This window comes from Sinohyriopsis cumingii, chromosome 17 (assembly GCF_028554795.1).
Source record: "Sinohyriopsis cumingii isolate HCF-2022 chromosome 17, ASM2855479v2, whole genome shotgun sequence".
In the NCBI taxonomy this organism is placed as follows: domain Eukaryota; kingdom Metazoa; phylum Mollusca; class Bivalvia; order Unionida; family Unionidae; genus Sinohyriopsis; species Sinohyriopsis cumingii.
The window spans coordinates 60,221,318-60,243,815 of NC_142977.1; the positions used below are offsets into that span (position 1 = coordinate 60,221,318).

The 22,498-nt window shown below is 35.7% G+C and overlaps 1 protein-coding gene across 1 annotated transcript in view; it reads left to right on the forward strand.

Moving 5' to 3' along the window:
- The window catches only part of LOC149779049 (negative elongation factor E-like), a 47,057-nt gene extending 40,795 nt beyond the window's left edge, over positions 1–6,262 (forward strand). The window contains exon 10 of the mRNA XM_089939618.1: positions 1,888–6,262. Within this exon, the coding sequence (XP_089795744.1) occupies positions 1,888–1,961 (74 nt within the window). The 3' untranslated portion in view covers positions 1,962–6,262. The remainder of the gene's footprint in view (positions 1–1,887) is intronic.
- Positions 6,263–22,498: the final 16,236 nt, after the last annotated feature.

Here is a 22,498-nt window from a genome sequence, read left to right on the forward strand (position 1 = left end):
TATATGTTAGGGAATTTTTAATTCGTTCCTGAGATTTGAACCTGGGTCTATGGGTTACAGTAAAAGATAAACATGCCTGCACACACTAACTACTATACCCCCTTGACCATGCACACATCACCCACAAATTAATGGAACATATGGTATAAGCATTCATGCATAGCATACACACCCACATGACAACACAGGAATTAGCTCTAATACACGGCTCTGTTGGGTGTATATCTGTACCTATCTATACTAATTTCCTGATTTCTGTAATATGACTCCAGAGTGACACCACAATTAAGATAAACCAGTCAGAGGTCATAATTGGGAGTTGGTCTCATATTGGAGGATTACAGCTTAACAAAAGTGGTTGCTGTTTATAAGTGGTCTTTAGTCATGAGAGATCACTTGTTAAGTGCCATTCACTATGAAAATTATCAAAGTATCCTCCAAAAAAGAAACCACCTCCCAATTAAGATCGCTTTCTTCCATTCTGATTATTGGTCTTAATAGTGAGGTGTTACTGTATTAAAAAATTAAACTATCTTACATTTTAAAATCTGGTGGGGCCCCGAGTGGCCGAGTGGTCTAAAGCGCTCACCATTCTGGTCACTGCCATCTCACCTCTGTCTGTGTGGGTTCGAGTCCAAGGCTCAGCTAGCGTGGGTACATGGGAAAGCCTGCCAGTAGCTTCTCGTGGGTCGGTGGTTCTTCCCTGGGTTTTCCAGGGTTCTTCCTCCACCAGTTATACTGGCCGCCATGTATAGCCTATCTAGTGCTGAAAAATGGAGTTAAACCCTAGAACAACAACAACAACAACAACAAAATAAAATCTTGTTGCTGCAAAAGAGATAAACATTTTAAACACCATTTCAGGATCATGCTCTCATAAATAAATACAATAATAGTTGTTACATTTTATTAGTTTTGAATTCATGCATAATGCTGTAATTAAGAATTTGGAAATTGCATGATCCTTTCATCAAAATAATTCTACCTTCTAAGGAGACATTCTAATTTGATCCATGTACAGTTTGGGATCCATTCAGGCATAACATTATATCCTGAAGTTGAACATGGAATGTCCAAATTTGTAATAGGTTTTATAACATGGAATCACAAAATTCATAATAGAGTTTATAATGTGGAATCGCTGAATTTATATTAGAGTTTATAACATGGAATCACAAAATTCATAATAGAGTTTATAACATGGAATCACAAAATTCATAATACAGTTTATAACATGGAATCACAAAATTCATAATAGAGTTTATAACATGGAATCACAAAATTCATAATAGTGTTTATAACATGGAATCACAAAATTCATAATAGTGTTTATAACATGGAATCACAAAATTCATAATAGATTTTATAATGTGGAATCGCTGAATTTATATTAGAGTTTATAACATGGAATCACAAAATTCATAATACAGTTTATAACATGGAATCACAAAATTCATAATAGTGTTTATAACATGGAATCACAAAATTCATAATAGCGTTTATAACATGGAATTGCTAAATTCATAATAGTGTTTATAACATGGAATTGCTAAATTCATAAATAGAGTTGATAACATGGAATTGCAGAATTCATAATAGTGCTTATAACATCAAATCACAAAATTCATAATAGAGTTTATAACATGGAATCACAAAATTCATAATAGAGTTTATAACATGGAATCACAAAATTCATAATAGCGTTTATAATGTGGAATCGCTGAATTTATATTAGAGTTTATAACATGCAATTGCTGAATTCATAATAGGTTGTGTAAAATATAATCACTAATCTCATAAAAGGTTTTACAGCATGGAATAGCTATGTTCATAGTAGATTTTATAATGTCGGATTGTTTCATAAAAATTCCTGGCACTTTATTTCAGCTTCAAGTAATTCTCAGAAAGGATCTCACAAAGACAAAAGAGATGTAGTGGAATATGATGATGACATGTTCTGAAGTGGCCCATTACAGTACTGGTGGAGCATGTGGATCCTCAAAAGTATGATTCCAGTCTAATAGACAAGAAGTCAAAGAGAGTTGCAACTCTGTAACAGTCTAATAGCCCAGAAGTCAAAAAGAGTTGCAGCTATGCAACAGTCTTATAGCCCAGAATTTAAAGGGAGTTGCAACTCTGTAACAGTCTTATAGCCCAAAAGTCAAAGAGAGTTGCAACTCTTTAACAGTCTTATAGCCCAGAATTTAAAGAGAGCTGCAAAGCCCCTAAAAGAATTAAAAAAAAGATAGATGTCACTAAAATTCAGATTAATTTTGTGATAGTATTGAAAGTGATTCCCTGGATGGAATTGCCTATGATTTGTTTCAGTTTACAGAAGGATAATTCAGTAAAATATGGTATTTAATTTCACCAGACATGAAACTGCAGTGTCATCTTTTTTCTCTTCTATTTCTTGCAGAAATACTTGTAATCTCTTTGAATTCCATAAATTGTCATGCACAGATTCTCAGTGGTGGCCATGAACTCTGTTTCTGATATGAAGACAGATTTAGTGCTAATGAGTTAGAAACTGCCTAGTTAGTGAAGCTGTTGTCTGTTTTCACAACTAGCAACTGTCTTATATGTGTCACATTGCCAAATCTACCTTTAAAACAAAACACACTGCAGGGCACCAAGTGGCCGAGTGGTCTAAACCTCTCACCGTTACGGATCACTGCCATCTCACCTCTGTCTGCATGGGTTCAAGTCTCGGATTCAGCCAATGTAAGTATGTGAGAAAGCATGCCAGTAGCTTCTCGTGGGTCAGTGGTTCTTTCTGGGGTTTTCCTGGGTTCTTCCTCCACCATTAATACTGGCTGCCATGTATAGCCTATCTAGTGCTGAAAAATGGCGTTAAACCTAACAACAACAACAACAAAACACACTGCAAAAAGGATCTTGACTGAGATAAATGCATGTGGATGTTGCCATTATATTTACATTCATTTCATTTTCCACTTTTCTGTTCGACTTATTTCATATTGGAAATTCCTGAAGAGATTGAAGTAATTGAGAAATGTTTAAATTCTTTGAGAATACATGGGAAGGAAAGTCACATATTTTTGGTAACCAATGGTACTCTAAACATTCAAGAAGGCCATTTTATGTGCATAAAATAGAATGTGTGGATTCAAGTCCTAAATGTGTGCAAAATGTAGATTAAGTGGTTTTAATATCAGCAGATTTGTCTCAGTTAAAGGATTTGATTAATATATTTGGGCAAAATATTTGGGGTATGGTTGCATAGGCCTGGCTACACATATAAGGAGTATATTTCCTGTTGATCCTTATCAAACGTCAGAAAGCTGATGAATGGAAAAGTTTCAAGGACCCTCCTAGGGGTCTGCGAGACTAGAAATATTGCATTTTGGTGTAAAACTTTGCATTAGCAGAAAAGTGCCATCCGTATCAGTGTTTGAGAATGCACTAAAATGGACCAATGTGAGGGAGTAACAATTTTGGTTTCATAATTTGACTAAGCCCTTAACTAGAACAAAGATCCACTCAGTCAGTATCTTTTACATCCAGTCATCAGTGATAATTGTAATTATGTAATTACTCTTCAATCGTTTAGTCGGCCAATGTGGGTATGTGAGAAAGCTTCCCAGTAGCTTCTCGTGGGTTGGTGGTTCTTCCCGGGGTTTTCCCGGGTTCTTCCTCCACCATTAATACTGGCCGCCATGTATGTGCTATTGTGTGCTGAGAAGTGGCGTTAAACCCCACAACAACAACATCACGCACGCCAAATCCAGCGTTTAATCGTTTAATGTATAAAGCGTCAACTCTCCATCTGCATCATGTCCTATCAACTAAATCACATGTTTTTGAAAACTGCTAAAGTGACTCTGAGACACATCAAAACAAATTTCTTCTAGGCCTCAATGCTTGCAGCAGCAGCAAAAATTCATACAACCTCAGTCATATTAAAAAGTGACGAAAGTGTACTTCATAAATAATGAATTATCTGGCATGGTTACAAAGACCAGTATATGGGGACAGTTTTTTACCATCCATGTAGAGGTTAATTTTTGAAGCATGGTTCAATGGAAATGTGTTTATTTCCATGCATGCAAAAATCACTGTTTCCAAGCATGTTTCTATCCATGGAATTTAATTGAAAATAAACATTTAAGTGTAATATACAAATTGACTCTCACATTAAGATTTTGTATGCAGGTAATTGCTATTATAGCTTTGTGAGATGACCATTCTCCCCACCCACCCCAGTTTGAAGGACTGTTATGATAGACAGTGTTTTATGATTATTTAGTAAGCCATGAATATGTGTCACAAGAGGCATTCATGATTAGATATGTAAAAAAACATTGCTTATAGCAGGTAAAGCTAGTTGAAATTGTTGGAAACAAAAAAGGAAATTAGAGCTGTATTACTTACATCAGGACTGATATACGTTATTTTATAACAACTGATAGTACTTACAAAATCCTTTTTGTCTGATTTTTATAAGTACAACTGTCCAGTGTTTACAAGATTGTTTTGTATCCAGTGTCATGTAAATGTTTACATTTGTTTATACATGTGCTTGCCCCTGTTATGTCTACCCCCAGGGAGGGAGACATTGTTTTTATGTTGTCCGTCCATTACACTTTCTTGTAATCAAGATAGCTGACTTGCTATGGAGTCAAACCAGGTCATATTTTATATTTAGTTACCTTGGATGAATCCCAGACGTGCCAACCACTATGATTTTGCCATAAGTCTTACAAAACTGATCCTTAAATTACTGACTGATGGAATAAAAGGAAAGACTACAGAAATATGATTGTTGTGGTAAAATCCTGATAATTGGTTTGTCCATGTTTGATTAGGATCCGGGTTTTACATTAGCTTTTAATTAGTAGAATTATGCAGATCTTAGTACCTCAGACACTTTAAACTGCACATGATTTTCCATGAAAAGCATCTGCATGATCTAACTGTTGATTACAGAAGTTTTTAAAAATGGTGTCCAGCTACTGATACATATTAAAAACAAAAGGAAAAAATAATAATTTAAATTTTTTTTATTAATCAGTACAAAAGAATGAAAAGGAATATTCAGATTGTTCTGAATAAAAGCAGGAAGGGACACAATTATGTTTATTGGACATGTGAATTTGAGTATGTCACATGGCGGGAGATACAATTGCTATAATGTGAAATGATGAAAAAATCCAAGAGTTATGTCAAGATGAGAGCTAGCATCAAGCCATTGAGCTGCATAGGGTTTGTAACTGAAGTTTGTGCAAGTGTTTAATCTTACAGAAAAAAAAAATCAGCTGCCTTTCTGAGACAATCTTGTTAGGGTTGGAAGGTCTGGAATCCTAGGATGTGATCTGTTCTGGTTTCTTCTGAACTTTTTCAGTTTTGTTTGCATGTTTGTGATTTCAGATTTTATTGACAAAAAGAACGTTAGCATATTTAAGCAGAAATGGCTTAAAGTGTAGAAAAATCAACTGGTATACATATTTGTGTTAATATGTAGATGACCTGATTAGAATTTGAGACAATTTTCTTTTTTTCTTTCTTTTTAAATAGATTTTGCCTTTTTGGACTTGTGTATTTTTTTTAACAAATCCTTGGAAGTGTGTAATTCTAGGCAAAACTATCTAGTGATAGGTAAAATAAATTTGAGTATCCTTTTTGTATTAATATTTAATATTGTTATCACTTTCATAGACTTCTAAACGTTTTGGTTTCTTTGCACAAACATTGTAAAGATGCTTAAGCAAAATTAGCTCAGTAAACAAATAACATTAACTATGCTTATTTTGTATTGTTATTTAGCTAGGTGGATTAGTTATCAGGCTGTTATTGCAATTTAATTTTTCCCCTTTATTTTTGAACATTGATTTTTTATTTCAAACCATGATGGTACAGTTTTGTAAAAACCATGAATGGTAGAGAAATACAAATTGTCTTTCACGTTTAAAGGTGCACATAGGTAACTTGATTAAATTTTAATCCCATTATAAAAATTATAATCCTTTGTATATACAGTACTTGTTTGGTTAACGGTGTTTTTACAAAGCACAAATCTGTATTTTATTTTTGTTAAAGAGTTTAGTCTCCTGACCCATTTTTGGATAGTTGTCAGATTTATCCTAATATCCTTTTACAGAATGACGTTGATTCTAATAATAGGAAGGGGAGGGCTGTTTTCGCATTCATAAACTTATCCCATCTTGTTCTTAATACTGCTGTCATGATTTATAATTGGTCAGTCTTACTTCTGAATTAAAAGTGTTGAGAAGAAACAAAAGCCTTGTCATTTGTTCATTATTTATTATTTCTTCATCCCAAACAGTACCTTATGCACTCACTTATAAGTTGAATTCAATGGTAAACTGCATAGATCCTCATCTGCCATCACTTACTGTGCCAGCGGATCATCTGGGTTTATGCAGTTTGTTAGTACTAATCAGAAGAACAAGAAGAACATTGACCGTGATCTGCAGGCACATTATGTGATGGTCTATGTTGTTTGCAATGAGACTTGTATGTGTGTGTATGTATGTATATATAGTACGTATACTGTATCAATGATATACAAAGAGAGGTATACATTTTTCATTGGGGCCCCGAGTGGTCTAAAGCGCTCTCTGTCACGGATCACTGCCATCTCACCTCTGTCTGCTTGTGTTCGAGTCTCGGGCTCGGCCAATGTGGATATGTGAGAAAGCTTGCCGGTAGCTTCTCGTGGGTCAGTGGTTCTTTCCGGGGTTTTCCCGGGTTCTTCCTCCACCATTAATACTGGCCGCCATGTATAGCCTATCTTGTGCTGAAAAATGGCGTTAAACCCTATAACAACAACAACAACAACATCAACATTTTTCATTAAAAGGAAACAAGGCTTGATAGGTTGATTGTTTTCTTTTTTTAGTTTCTTTTTTTCATAGCTTTGATTAAATCAATATAATACACACTTATGATTTAAACATGAAAGACGGCTTTAATGATAAAAGTAGAGCACTACAAACACATGGTTAGCTACACCATTCACATGAAAGTTGAGCCATTTACATACTGGCGCATGGAAATTAATGTGGAATAGTAACAAAGCAAAATGACGAACCAACAAGAGGTAATTAAGACATTTTAATATATTTACAATTGATCTAAGTCATTATTCTACTTTAGTAACAGTACCACTGACCATAAATACTCTCTTTGTCTCTCTCATCCTTTGTTCTGTTTGACTTTTACCATCATTCATAAGTCCAGAGACATCATTGGATTACACAAACGAAATTCCTCTACACTCATCATTTCATAGATTTTAGCCCATATTTTGCTATGATGGTCGAGAGAGAGAGAGAGAGAGAGAGAGAGAGAGAGAGGCCTTTGGACATTTTCATATCTAATTAATAATAATCGATTTGTAGAACATTACAGTATGTTTAAGAAACAACAACAACAACAAAACATTAAATACATCACAGTATGGGCACCACGTAATAGAAATTTACCGAATAATGTCGACATAGTTTGTAACTTTGTATCATTGATAAACACTGTAGATAAATCCCAAGGAAAGTGCACAGATACTGTTATGATGAACCATATTCTTGTAGGTTACTTGGTGTAATTCAATTTCAAGGTTTTAATCCAGCCCAAATTCCTTTTCTCTCTCACTCCACATTTCTGCCTAGTTTGCCCATTATGCATGAGAGGGGAAGGGGGAACAGAAAGCAGAAAGAATTGGGATGAAAATGTGTACATATTAAATTCATTTAGAAAACTGGGATTATTAATACTTTTTTTCATTATTTTCATATGTCACTAATGAATAATGTGTGGAAATCATTGATATAGAATCAGCTGCACACGCTTGCGAGAATGTTTATATATGCGTATTATTGCGCTATGGGCGATCACAGATTGATATACCAATAGTATTGGTATATCAAATTGCTTTATACCAACACTTTAAATGCATTGTTAGTTTTAATGTATGTGGTCTTTATATATATATATATATATATATATATATATATATATATATATATATATATATATGGTATGTTGTGTATTAAACAGATTTATACAGCACAATTCAAATCGTATATCATCATATATCAGTGCAGTTATATTTGTTTCATTGCAGTTATACCTTTGTCTATTAATACTGTTTTTTGTGCATTTTCAACTCTCTAATTCAGGTTGGAACCTGGATGTTATGGGAGTGTCTCATAAAAGAAGCTGTTTTTGATTTTAAACAGTTTAATTTATGTGCCTGAATGTTGTCGATTCCAGTGTATAAGAATTCATATGTGAACCTAAAAGAAACAATTATTTTTCCTGAGGAAAAGACCAGGATTTTTTTCTTTATTGAAAACAATAGCATGTGAATGTTGCAAATGCTGCTTCCTTAGGCTAATTCAAGACTACACTTAGGCTAATTCAAGATTACACTCTCTCCATGACAGAAGACCAGAATGAATAGTATCCAGGAGCAATTAGTAGTTTTTTTTTTTTTATAACTAAATATGAACAATCTAGTCTAATAAACAAACATGCAGAAATTTTACAAAATTGTAAAATACATGGTATTAATAATATCTGCCCATTTTTACTATACATTGTGTATGTATATTTTATGCTTGAAATTCTTTAACTTACCTGTTTTGTACTGCTAACAAATAATTTCTAGTCCATTGTTTTAGTTTCCTTCTTACGTTACTTAGCTGCTTTTGCTAGTGTAATATTAAATCTGAAATTTTGAGTACGAGCACATGGATTCAGTGAACGATGATCACTTGCCATCTGGAAGTCAAGTGCTATTCTGAACAGATGTATCACCATCTGGAAGTCAAGTGCTATTCTGAACAGATGTATCACCATCTGGAAGTCAGGTGCTATTCTAAACATATTTATCACTATCTGGAAGTCAAGTGGGATTCTAAACAGATGTATCACCATCTGGAAGTCAAGTGCTATTCTGAACAGATGTATCACCAACTGGAAGTCAAGTGCTATTCTGAACAGATGTATCACCATCTGGAAGTCAGGTGCTATTCTAAACATATTTATCACTATCTGGAAGTCAAGTGGGATTCTAAACAGATGTATCACCATCTGGAAGTCAAGTGCTATTCTAAACATATTTATTACCATCTGGAAGTCAAGTGCTGTTCTAAACATAGATTTATCACCATCTGGAAGTCAAGTGCTATTCTAAACATATTTATCACCATCTGGAAGTCAAGTACTATTCTAAACATAGATTTATCACCATCTGGAAGTCAGGTGCTGTTCTAAACAGAGATTTATCACCATCTGGAAGTCAAGTGCTATTCTGAACAGATGTATCACCATCTGGAAGTCAAGTGCTATTCTGAAAATATGTATCGCCATCTGAAAGTCAAGTGCTATTCTAAACATAGATTTATCACCATCTGGAAGTCAAGTGCTGTTTTAAACAGAGATTTATCACCATCTGGAAGTCAAGTGCTATTCTAAACAGATTTATCACCATCTGGAAGTCAAGTGCTATTCTAAGCATAGATTTATCACCATCTGGAAGTCAAGTGGGATTCTAAACATAGATTTATCACCATCTGGAAGTCAAGTGCTATTCTAAGCACAGATTTTTCACCATCTGGAAGTCAAGTTTATTCTGAACATAGATTTATCACCATCTGGAAGTCAAGTGCTATTCTAAGCATAGATTTTTTCACAATCTGGAAGTCAAGTTGTATTCTGAACATAGATTTATCACCATCTGGAAGTCGAGTGGGATTCTAAACAGATTTATCACCATCTGGAAGTCAAGTGCTATTCTAAACAGATTTATCGCCATCTGGAAGTCAAGTGTTATTCTAAACAGATTTATCACCATCTGGAAGTCAAGTGCTATTCTAAACAGATTTATCGCCATCTGGAAGTCAAGTGCTATTCTAAACAGATTTATCACCATCTGGAAGTCAAGTGCTATTCTAAACAGATTTATCACCATCTAGAAGTCAAGTGCTATTCTAAACAGATTTATCACCATCTGGAAGTCAAGTGCTATTCTAAACAGATTTATCACCATCTGGAAGTCAAGTGCTATTCTAAACAGATTTATCACCATCTAGAAGTCAAGTGCTATTCTAAACAGATTTATCACCATCTGGAAGTCAAGTGCTATTCTAAACAGATTTATCACCATCTGGAAGTCAAGTGCTATTCTAAACAGATTTATCACCATCTAGAAGTCAAGTGCTATTCTAAACAGATTTATCACCATCTGGAAGTCAAGTGTTATTCTAAACAGATTTATCACCAGTATTTGGAGCATTACCAGCTCAGGATTATGGTCATTGTAATTTATCATTTCTTATGTTTACTTTTTTCTTTTGGCCAAAATAGGTAACCATAAATCTTTTTGTTTATTCAACTTGAAAATATCATCATATCCTTATGAAATGGTGGATTCTGTCACGAGCATTCTACCCAAATTTTATACCACTGTAATCTAATGCAAGCATATTCTTTCATCTTCATCACAAAGAATGCTCTTAAACTACATGGGTGCATTACAGTTTGAAAGTTATCGTTGGTATTGCTAACTAATATTTGTTCAAGTTTACTGCTGCTTGGAGTAAATGTGACACAATCTTGTGTTGGGGCCCCGAGTGGTCGAATGGTCTAAAGCGCTCTCCGTTACGGATCACTGCCATCTCACCGCTGTCTGCGTAGGTTCGAGTCTCGGATTCGGCCAATGTAGGTATGTAAGAAAGCTTTGCAGTAACTTCTCGAGGGTCGGTGGTTCTTTCTGGGGATTTCCCAGGTTCTTCCTCCACCATTAATACTGGCCGCCATGTATAGCCTATCGTGTGCTGAAAAATGGCGTTAAACCCTACAACAACAACAACAACAACAACAATCATGTGTTGGACTAAGAGACTTAATTTCAACATACATCTGTACTGAAATATGCCATTATTGGAAATACCAGATATTGGAGGCATGTAATTACTGGAAATACCAGATATTGGAGGTATGCCGTTACTGGAAAATATGGGATGATATAACGAATTTGGGAAATAAGGTAAGAAAATACTTATGAGTGACATTATTTTTGAAGTAGATCAAATTTAGCAATTTGTCTCAAAGTGACTGAATGTGTTCAGAAATGGCGTTAAACCCATACAACCACAAACCTTAATAGTAGTTCTGTCTGCTGGTGGTGGAGTAGATAGAATTCACCTGCTGTAACCTCCTAATCCTAATAAATCAAATTTAGCTAATTGTTTTTTTAAACCAATTAAGCAGAAACAGTTTTGCCTGAAATTACAGGTGGTGTGGCAGTGTAGTTGTTTAGGAGTGCTAAACATATTTCTTAACTTACAGAACATATTTTATTACTTGTTTTCGCATTTATGTGTTTGTTACTGTATTTTTGATTAAAGGCGTAGACAACTCATTTGGAAGTGCGTGAGGTTCTTAACGTTGCTCTGTACGAGTGTGTTGGTATGACGACTGCTTTCAACAGAACTCACTTTTATCCAAAAGGAACAATCTTTAAATAGAGCAAACTATAGCAGCTCCCACAACCACGAGTACAACAATAAATTATTGTTTATTACGTTGTCGATATTGCTCACTGGCGTTTCTAAATAGAATCTTTTCCACAGTTAGCGAATGTTCCGTGTCCATTGAGTATATGATAATCGGATCGCATTAATGGATCTGATGGTAGGAACGGCATGCCATCATACGTTTTCCCTCATTAATTTTACCCACTTTGACATTCTTGTCCTCAATCGTTCTTTTTTACTGTTGATTATCAGCTTTTAGAATATCGCTCTATATTTCTTCGGCATTTATGTTAAGGCTCAAAATCAAGTTTAAACGAGTCACCAGATTTCTGATACGATACTACCCATTTTGATAACCATGTCGTTATGCAAAGAAGGAAGTTCAAGTGCACTACTACTATAGCCAAAATAGGTTGTTACTTACATATTTACTTTTCAATTAAGTTTATTCAATGAATACAAATAAATGTTCATATACAGCCAGGCATGTATCAATACATTAGTTATTCAAACTAGATTATACCCACAGCAGGTTCTACAACAAAAATAAATACATTTCATTCAACAGAATAATCCAAAAGAAGATTCATGTAAAGATTAACGTTTCTCTTATCAGTTGACGAATACCTCTTTTTGAAGCTCATAGGAAAGGGAGCATAATGACAATATACAAAGCGTTGTTTTTTTTGCGATCCGAATAATGTGACCAACGGAGATTATTAAATTTCTCGATTGCAATAGGTCTTAAAGCGTGTTGGATAAAGTATAAATGTCGTGAATGCGTAATACTAAACCGCTCCAAATATTGTCCCACCCTCCTTTGTTTCAACAAAACCAGTTATCAATAATAGCTTTCAATTTGTACAATAATTTGAATGAATAACTGAGATCTTTAAATGACAATACTTAAGATTTACTTTATTTTGCACTTTAACTTTGGATTTATAATGTGGTTTAGCATTATTTATTGCAATTGTCATCTCTCTCTCTCTCTCTCTCTCTCTCTCTCTCTCTCTCTCTCAATCTATCTATCTATCTATCTATCTCTCTATCTATCTATCTATCTATCAAAAGTTACATACCTCTCCGTCTGTCCTTTTTTTTTTATCCCAGCGTTTTCCTTTCCATTGCAGTATTTCCTCATACTCGGCTGCGATGAACTTCATCGAAGTTGTTAACATGCTGATCCGCAGCCATGTATAAAAATGGTGCTACATGATATTTAGCTCGTGCTTGATAAAAGTTGAATTACAGTGATGGTTATGAATCGTTTTGGTGGGAAGGTTAGGCTGGTTTACAAATGTTATATTTTCAGGCTTTGCAGAACCACTCATGTATCCCGTTTACAGTGAATGTCTGCACTATCCTTGATTTGCGCATTTGACAGGTATCTGACTGAAACATCATGACAAGATATTAAACTGCTTTGCAAAAGTTATAATTAGATGAAAGGGTAAAACAATATCTCATCATAATTCGTTTTATTTAATATTTACTTATTCTGTTCTTTGGAGTTTCTTGTAAAGTTACAGGTTGTTAATTATGTACATTTACCTCATCTGTAATAAAAATCAGGTTGTAATTCCAATATAAACGAGTTCTTTGATTTCTTTAAATTGTTCTTTGCAGCAATGCTACACGTTGTTATAACAATGTTACTCGATAACAAGAGGATAAAGTCACCAAGAAGAGTGTTGTCCACATCTCATTGAAATCTGATATCCGTTGCTAAAATTTAGTTGAACGCTTTTATTTCATTCGTAAACTTGCTGTCCTAAAATAGTAACTCCATGAAGTGTGTCTGATATTGTCACGAAGCAGGTAAATCTTCATTGAATAAACTGTTAAAGAACTTGATGCCATTTTTACTACCTTTTATCTTTTTCAAATCTTTCATTGACCATCTTTTTGGCAGTTTTTTTTATAGCTCTTTGGAACTAACTTCATATTTTTGAGAAATATCTCTTGATCATTATTCTGTGATATAATTTATTATCCCGCTAACCCGCCATGGTTTGGGTGTATTTTCGTTTTTCTCTCTGTGTTTGTGATTGACGAGCGTTATCAGGCTGTGCAGGCTTTACCTTCTTTGTGCTCTAATGCACTATTGTTTTCCACATCTGACACATTCTGTAAACTCATTATGTTTTGAAAGTTCAAAATTGTTCCTTACTAATTATGTATTCTTCTTCTCTCATTTTTTTAATTGTCTAATGCAGTGTTTCTCAAACTTTTTTGTCTTGCGGCGCACCAAAAAAATCTAAAAAATTTCACGGCACACCTGTATAATGGGCTGCATGTATTTATTATTACACTATTATTATAATTAGAGCGATCGAGTTCTCCCGAGATCTCGCACAAGTCTCGCGTTGCAAAAGAAACCAATGAATGACAGACTGACAGAGTTTTCGTTTTTATATATGTTACTTTTTTAACTTTGTGACATTGATTTACAATTTAATTTTTCGATATGTTCAAAGTTTCAAAACGCTATTTTAAATAGTTTTCAAAACTCCCACGGCACACCTGCAAATCTCTCGCGGCACACTAGTGTGCCGCGGCACACAGTTTGAGAATCACTGGTCTAATGATTTCATCTGGTCGACGTATAGGTATATCTCTCGTTCGTTATAATACCCTTTGTATCCATTACCGTTATAATACCCTTTGTATCCATTACCGTATTAATACCCTTTGTATCAATTATCGTTAGATCCACAAGTTTGCATACTCTTTGCTCGCGAAAACGTAATTGCCTCATTTAAAATACTTCCTCAGTAAATTAAATTAGGAAGTTTGTCATATAAAAAGATTGGTTTGTGTTTGGAAATTATATTTCCTTTATCGATTTAGATTTAGATGATCCAAATGTACATGTTTTCATGTAACCAAATAGGCTCAGCCATATTTTTGATCCGTCTTTCTCTCTCCTTGATTAGAGCGAATTCGTGCCAATTGATCTGAGTTGAATGTTAATGTATCCTTTACTTATGTCTGGTAAAACGTCAACATTGCTCTAGGTTCTAGGCCAATAATTTGTATGCATCTTATGTACCCATTGACTTGAAGGTAATCGTTTATTATGTACCCATTGACTTGACGGTAATCGTTTAAGCAATAAATGTTACTGATTTAAATTGCTGACAACTTATATACATTGGATGAGTAATGAAGCACAATGTTTATTTTTAGGAAATGGTTTGCACATTAACAGTATTAAATTTATTAATTAATTTCACGAGGATTAGGGATACTTTAGTACCTAGTTCAGCCTGAGAGTTTATTCATATGTGGCTTGCTAGTTTGGTTGTCAGTCTATTACGATATTGCTAATGTTCATCCGGATAGTCTCACCTTTGTGCCGCATCATGCGTATGAACCCGACAAGCAAGTAAGATATGTAATTCAAATAAAGAAACATAATTTTCCCCTCTGTGGAGATAGAGGATATTTTGTTGTTGTGGACTTGTACTGTGTGGGCATGCATAATTCAGTCCTGTGTCGACGTGTACTGTTCCCTTTGCGGATGCATACATCCGTCATGTGTGGGCATGCATAATCCAGTCTTGTGTCGACGCATATTGTTTCCTGTGCGGATGCATATATCCGTCATGTGTAGACATGCATAGTTCAGGCCCGTGGACGTGTATTATTCTCTGTGTGGACGTGTATTATTCTCTGCGTGAACGTATATCATTCCCTTATTATGGAACAAACTAAAGCTTGTGAGAAAATATATTACATGTAAAAAGTATTAGGCAATGCAAACATTATTAGGTCAGAAATAATTATGACAATTGAACATTTCGAAAGCAGTTTTGCCTGAAACTACACGTTGTGGGGTAAATTGTCTGCTTAGGAGTCCCGCGAATACTTTTTCTTAACTTACTTAAAATATTGTATTACTTGTTTTGGCATTAGTGGGTTTAAAACTGACATTTTAAATCTAAGATGTGAGCAAATTATCTAGAAGTATTAGAGGTTCTTAATTTTGCTCTGCACGCGTAACTTGTCCGTACTCGTAACCTGTCCGTATTTCGCCCGTATAACTAGCTTTCCTCCACAAGATCACTCTTAAAAAATGCACACTATAGCAGCTCACACAACCGTTGGTATGAAGATTTATTTAACTGGCGATATTGTTTACTGGCGTTTCTAAATTAGATTTTCTCGACAAATCGTGAATATCACGTGCCCAATGAACGTCTAAGAATCGGATCGCACTAGTGAATCTAGCAGAAGAACATCATGTAACCACAATCCTTTATCTCTATATAATTGCCATCCACTTTGATTTTTTTCCTCTGTCTGTTTTATTGTATTGGCTATATATATGTGTGTGATTACGGTATTGATATTAAGGTTCAAACAAGATATAAGCGAGTCGCTGGCATTTTTTAAATTGTTTTTGTACCCGACGATACTACCCATTTTCATAAATGTCTTTTGCAAAACGACGCTGTTTAAAAAATCAACAGATTCGAATTTCAGTTTTAGATATATTACGTATTATTGTAATTTTACTATAATATTTTCATACGTGTCAACTCCTTGATGTTTTCAAATTAATAGCTTCTTCAGGATAATTAAACTGGTTGACCGTTTTAGAAATGTATTTTTTTTTATATAGTTGTTCTCGTACAGGGGTACCATGATATTTAAACAAATCAAAACTGGTGGACAATTTCAGAACTCCACCCTTACTATTAACTTTGAGCTTATTACAGTTTGTGGGATAGCTAATTATAGTTTGTGGGATAGCTAATTACAGTTTGTGGGATAGATTTGAAATGACACTGTTACAAATCGGCAGGGTGGTAAACAATCGTTTTTCTCTTTGACCAAATGACAAGAAGTAGCACTGGAGACATAGCATACAACTGAAGTTAATTATTCGGACTAAATTAATAAAACTTATCAATTAAAAATTTAGGGAGCAAAAAGAATCGATTGGTGGAAAATTGAAGGAAATAATGGGAGGTGGTAGAGGAAGATCAAAGGCAATTGGCATTGAAAAAGGACAGCGGGTATCATAATAGTTCCGTATTATGAAAAATAAAAACTACATCAACACAATAATGTCTGGTTAGAATCAGAAGGAACATATAGAGGTAATCAGCTAGAAATTCTGGATGAAAGCAATCTATGTCATCGGAGCATACAGCCTCATTACGCAATAGATCCAATGGATCTTGAGTCTATCATCAAGTTTAGGGAAATTCCTAAACTAGACAATGCCCATAAAGAATTTTTTAAATGGTCCTTTGAGTTTAACAGTAGCAACCGTAAGTCTGAAATGCATGCTAGGTAAAGAGAGCCCGTGATCAAATGGGTTTTTAGGTAAGTTCTTTAAAAAGTTATTTTAAAGGCATATTTGCCCATATTATGGCAGAGCAACAAAAGGGGATAAACTAAAACAGTATAGGAAGTCCCATTTTATTTTACTTAATGTAGCTTACAACATTGCATCCGCTTGCATTGCAAATATGTCAAAACATATTGTATTTTGTTTGCTCATCTGTTTATTTCCAGTCGTTATCATTAATGCTAAACCAGGTTTGATTAAGGTAAGATATACATGGAAAACAAAACCGTTATTTTAAACTGAATATGAACTTATATATATATATATATATATATATATATATATATATATATATATATATATATATATATATATATATGCCACTTTGTTCAACGTAATGTATTTGTTGATATGTTTGCATGCATTAATATTTTATGTATACATGACTATATGCCACAAGGCTTTCTCGACAGGTCCCTACCCCTGCCCATCCCTAACATACGCACACACACACAATCCGTTACAAGGCTTTCTCGACAGGTCCCTACCCCTGCCCATCCCCAACACACAGACACACACAGACACACACACACAATCCGTTACAAGGCTTTCTCGGCAGATGGACGTGCATATTACTGAACCAGTTAGACTGTTTCTATGTAGATCCAACTCGCGTATCTTAGCCACCTGTATTTTCTTGACAGTGCCTGGTCCGGGAACATCTAAATATCTCAACATGTTTATATCTCTCTAATTATAAATGGACGTATAGGTCTGTACATCTATCTATCTATCTATCTATCTATCTATCTATCTATCATATAAATTTATATTGAGGTATATATGTATACATTTACGGGAGAACGAGGACTATAAATCCATAACATCCATACATATAAAAAAGCAGTGGCATCATTAGCGGTGGGTGGGTGGGGGAGGTGCGGACCGCACCGGGTGACACCATCAGAGGGGGTGACTCCAAAATGACTCTATAAATTTTTTGAATTTTTGTGCAGGAACGAGGTCCATGTGAGTAGTAAATGGGGTCACCCTAGCGACAATGGGAATTAGCATTACAGAGACCCCTGGGTCACTCTAGCGACAATGGAAATTTAACATGGGGAAAAATCGTGGGTCACTCTAGCGACAAGGGAAATTAACATGGGAATAAATCATGGGTATGTCTAGCGACAAGGGAAATTAACATGGGGAAAATTGTTGGGTCACTCTAGCGACAAGGGGAATTTAACATGGAACTATGGTGTGGGTCTGTCTAGCGACAAGGGAAATTAACATGAGGAATAGAGTTTGGGTCTGTCTAGGGACAAGGGGAATTGAACATGGGGAATAGAGTTTGGGCTTGTCTAGGGACAATGGGAATTGAACATGGGGAATAGAGTTTGGGTCTGTCTAGGGACAATGGGAATTTAACATGGGGAATATATCGTGGGACTGTCTAGGGACAATGGGAAATTTAACATTACGGAAACCCCTGGGGATATAGCCTCAAGGGAATTTAACATATGGAAATTGAACATGGTGGATCTGTATAGCGTCAAGGGGAATTGAACATGGTGGGACTGTCTAGGGACAATGATGGTAGAAGGTCAAACACAACAGAGACACAAACATACATACACTAGTACAAGCGTGAGATTTATATATAAAGCATTACCAAGACCTGAAATCTTGCTGGGGTGTTCAAAAATTTGCATAATTGTAATGATGCTATAAATAGCTATAATCAAGGAAATGCTCAACGACAAAATGAATGTGACTAAAAGTAACGTTAAAATGACGAAATTGTCCCAGAATTTAAAGGAAAATAAACATATCCCCGAAAATTAAGTTACAATGGTGTAGACTAAAATGGATAAAATTAGTAACTACTTACAATATCAACTTCTGTGACGATCGTGGATAAATACCTATGTATCTATCATCAGCTGAAATTCCTATGAAATCCCACTATCTATTTATAGCTCCAACTTGTGGGTTTTTCCTTTGGAAAATCCCACTATCTTTTTATAGCCTCAGCTTGAGTGACGTTCCTGTTTATGAATTCTAGTATATATGTATAGCTACAAAATGTGGAAATCCCCAAGTCGATATTTATAGTCTCAACATTTCCAGCGTCAGTGACGTCACTGTACTGAACACTAGGGGATAAATGGCAACAGTGTTGCAAGTGGCTGACCTGAATACGCGCTACTGTAGGTAGGTAGGTAGAGTGTATCTGATAGGGATAAAGTGAGTTTTATAGGGACAAACAGACCAATACACACACACACACACACACATACACACACACACACACACACACAGAGGGAAGAGGAAAAAACAAACCCCAAAATATACCATCCACACCCGGGAGGAAGAAAAAAAAAAACAACCAAATATACGATCTACACAACGTACGCGAACACACACACACACACACAACATACGCGCGCAGACTCACACACACACACACACACACACAGAGGGAAGAGGAAAAAACAAACCCCAAATATACTATCCACACTCGGGAGAAAGAAAAGAAAAAACAAACAAATATACGATCTACACAACCTACGCGAACACACACACACACACACACACACAGAGGGAAGAGGAAAAAACAAACCCCAAATATACTATCAACACAGAAGGGAGATAATACAAACCCCAAATAAACTATCCACACAAACGTACGCGAACGCATACAAACCCCAAATATACTATCAACACAGAAGGGAGATAATACAAACCCTAAATAAACTATCCACACAAACGTACGCGAACGCATACAAACCCGAAATATACTATCAACACAGAAGGGAGATAATACAAACCCCAAATAAACTATCCACACAAACGTACGCGAACGCATACAAACCCCAAATATACTATCAACACAGAAGGGAGATAATACAAACCCTAAATAAACTATCCACACAAACGTACGCGAACGCATACAAACCCGAAATATACTATCAACACAGAAGGGAGATAATACAAACCCCAAATAAACTATCCACACAAACGTACGCGAACGCATACAAACCCCAAATATACTATCAACACAGAAGGAGATAATACAAACCCCAAATAAACTATCCACACAAACGTACGCGAACGCATACAAACCCAAAATATACTATCCACACAACGTCGCTAACGCATGCAAACTCCAAAATATGCTATCCACACTCGGGAGGAAGAAGAAAAAACAACCAAATATACGATCTACACAACGTACGCGAACACACACACACACACACACAGAGGGAAGAGGAAAAAACAAACCCCAAATATACTATCAACACAGAAGGGAGATAATACAAACCCCAAATAAACTATCCACACAAACGTACGCGAACGCATACAAACCCCAAATACACTATCAACACAGAAGGGAGATAATACAAACCCCAAATAAACTATCCACACAAACGTACGCGAACGCATACAAACCCCAAATATACTATCCACACAACGTCGCTAACGCATACAAACCGCAAATATACTATCCACACTCGGGAGGAAGAAGAAGAAAAACAACCAAATATGCAATCTACACAACGTACGCGAACACACACACACACACACACACACACACACACACACACACGCACACCACAGAGGGAAGAAGAAGAAAACCATTATACACTATCCACACGCAGTGAAGAAATAACCCTTTATATATATATGCTATCAACAGAGAGTGAAGAAAATAACCCATTATATTCCATCAACACAGAGTGAAGAAGAAAAAGTTTTTTGAAAGCACCTAAGCCCTCACCTGCAATGACCAACTCTGCCAAACACCTACACCCCACCCACCCCCACTCCCAACACTACAAAACCCATTTAACCCGTTATTTTATGGCATCAGTGTGTGATTTAGGAAACATCAAGACACAAAATGATGGACGAATAGACTGACTATTGTTTACGGACTTGCATGCCTAAAGAGCGTGCGTGAAGGAAAACATCCTTCCATTTCAATTCTAACTAAAACATGATCCAGAGGGATAGAGAGAGGTGAAAGAGCACAATTTCATAAAGTGTGAGTAAAAACAAAACACGCCATCCTTATTATACAATGTCAAGACCAAGAGACACTTACGTTTTCTTTCTGGTCTATTCTCTTTTAGAAGGTAGTATGAAATTTCACATCAGGGCCAACGCATCGGCTCACATTGTCAATTTTTCCATTTCCATGTTTTTACTGGCACAAGTTCTTCATCATCTTCAATTTCTTCTTCTTCTGAATCCCTCTTCTCTGTTTCGTCTTGTTTTTGTTTCTTCTCTTTTCTCGTAGGGCACTCTGAATTCCAGTGTCCTTTCTCCTGACAACGATATTAGGTATCTTGACTTTTGTCTCTCTTTCTTAGACGAAGCAGGTATTCTGGAGACAAATACCCATTTACCTTTGCAAATATAGCAAACTTCATTAGCACTTACACACTTTCGTATGACTCTCATCAAATCAACGACCAAAAGAGTAAGTTTTGTTGCCACTTTCGCATGTGAATTATGCTTTCGTATGACTTTTAGCAAATATTTGACCAGCAGGTCGATCTGTGCTGACTCTTCCATCTTCTTGATCGTTTGAGAGCGGAATGAATACTCTGACGCTAAGACACTCTCCTTATATACATGGACCTGCTGCGTATGAAACCTAGTCAAATGTAATTTTGCAATAAGATGAAACGATTTCATTGAGGAAGTAAAAAGCAATGATGTACCGTATCGCCTCACACAAAACCTGAAGTTTTAGTTCAAATCCGTGTCAGCGATTTCGAAGACGACATAACTGAGCTTTAATCAATGCTCTCCAATTATGGCACAAAACCACGAGTCCTGATTCACGCCAAAAGAAATTTCGTTCGGTCCATAAAAAATAGTATCACATCTGAGAAACGCAAAAACGAACTTCCAGAAAACTGAGAACGACGGCTTACACCTACAACGTAAATGTGTGAGTTCAAGTAGTGCGTAAAACTTAGTCAAATTAGATTTTTATAGTCAAGACGAAACGATCTCTTTTCGAACAAGAAAGCAGACACCAAGCGACAATGGCGATCCGTGTCACACAACACTTTTCAAAATGTATATTATCAGAGGTTTGTTCTAGCGATCTGCACGGTTAAATTAAATGTTGATGTATTTTGCAATAAGACGGACACAATTTCCATGGGATCGCCCATGGTACGATTGTTCGTGCATTAGTTTAATTTTTAAAAATATTTTTTTATATAAATCGCCTATAGGATAGACCCAGTAAAGCATGGCCATTCTCGTCACTGTCTGAATAGCTACTCAAGTCAATTCGAAGCGAACGCGGTAAGAAAATAAGTATAGCCAATGAAATGGCTTACAACGGGTGATGCATTGTTTTGTTCTAGGGCTGTGTGGCATAATAATCCCTATGTTCTTGCGTTGTTACCATTACAGTGCAGACAGACTGAAATGTGAACTTACAAGCCCTCTTTGTGTGTGTTGTACCATTTCCTCTTACCACATCAAAATGCTGAGCGTCACAGTATTGGTTCGCGTTTTCAAGCTGACCATTTTTTTATATCTCACTTAAACATTTCGACATAAACACTCACACTCACATCGGTAGAGTCAGAACAGACGTGTTACAGTATTGAGGGGCATGTTATCTTTTCGTTTTCAA